The sequence below is a fragment of the Hibiscus syriacus genome, unplaced genomic scaffold (assembly GCF_006381635.1).
Source record: "Hibiscus syriacus cultivar Baekdansim isolate YM2019G1 unplaced genomic scaffold, ASM638163v2 tig00110946_pilon, whole genome shotgun sequence".
NCBI classification, from domain to species: Eukaryota; Viridiplantae; Streptophyta; class Magnoliopsida; order Malvales; family Malvaceae; genus Hibiscus; species Hibiscus syriacus.
In genome coordinates, this window is record NW_024062927.1 from 521,888 (window position 1) to 522,817 (window position 930).

Genomic DNA, 930 nt, shown 5'->3' on the forward strand with positions numbered 1-930 from the left:
CTATGTCTTTCTTCTCAGACGCTTCCTCAGCTTCTTGTACTTGTGCTTGTTCATCTTCTTCTTCCTCTTTTTCTTCACACTATCAGCCCAAAGTTTTCCAGCATCATCTTCGGTCTCTGTTGTCCCCTCCTCTATCTCCATTGCCATTAATGGGTCAAACCCAGTTGAGCCGATGGGATTCAATAAATACCCAAATGGGAAATTGGGGTAAAACTTCAAAGGTTGAGTAAAGTTGCAATCTTTTAGGATTTTGGGATTGAGGAAAAAACTTGGTTCATTAAGGGAATCTGGTTTGGTTAATGAAACGTGGTGGGGAATAAGCGAAGGAGTGAGTGTAGGGAGTTGTTGTGGGGATTTCAAAGTGACGATGAGCCTTTGAGTGGATTTGTTTTTGAAGAGTTTATGCATGAGATTTGCCATTTTCGGGTCGAAGAATGGTGAATGAAGTGAGCTTCAAGCTGGAATAAAAAAGGGGTTAAGGATGCATAAGTTAGCTTGTTGATGTCTGGTTCGATGCTGTGCTGAAAAAGGGTTTTGATGAGGAAGGCGCTTCAGATTTTCTGGGGTCCAAGGTTGTATCAAACTCAAAACTGTTTTTAAAATATGCCCATGGGGCTAATGCAACCCTTAAATTTTTATTATGGGTCCGCCTTTGAATTATATACCGTGTGTCATAAATTGAATGAATAAAAATAAATTATTTTAATAAATTGAATAAATAGAAAATAAATTAAATCAATAACTGTTGAGTAAGATTTAAACTCAAGACGTGAGGAGAGGAAGCAAACTCTCCAACCACTAGGCTACACCATTCAAATAATAAACCTATCACGACATAATATATAGTTAATGGCAATAAAAAAAGTAAAATGACCTAATAAGAATTCTAATATGAAATAATTGAATAATATGATAATATGATATATATAC

General features: G+C 36.0%; 1 protein-coding gene across 1 annotated transcript; it reads right to left on the reverse strand.

Annotated features, from left to right (window-relative positions):
• Positions 1-420, reverse strand: LOC120148054. The gene has a single exon (XM_039161248.1). It carries the CDS (start codon positions 418-420, stop codon positions 1-3), a length of 420 nt encoding a protein of 139 aa, XP_039017179.1.
• Between the last annotated feature and the right edge of the window lie 510 nt (positions 421-930).

Coding starts and splice junctions, on each gene's coding strand:
- LOC120148054 (XM_039161248.1), bottom strand. CDS start 420: ATGGCAAATCTCATGCATAAACTCTTCAAAAACAAATCCACTCAAAGG.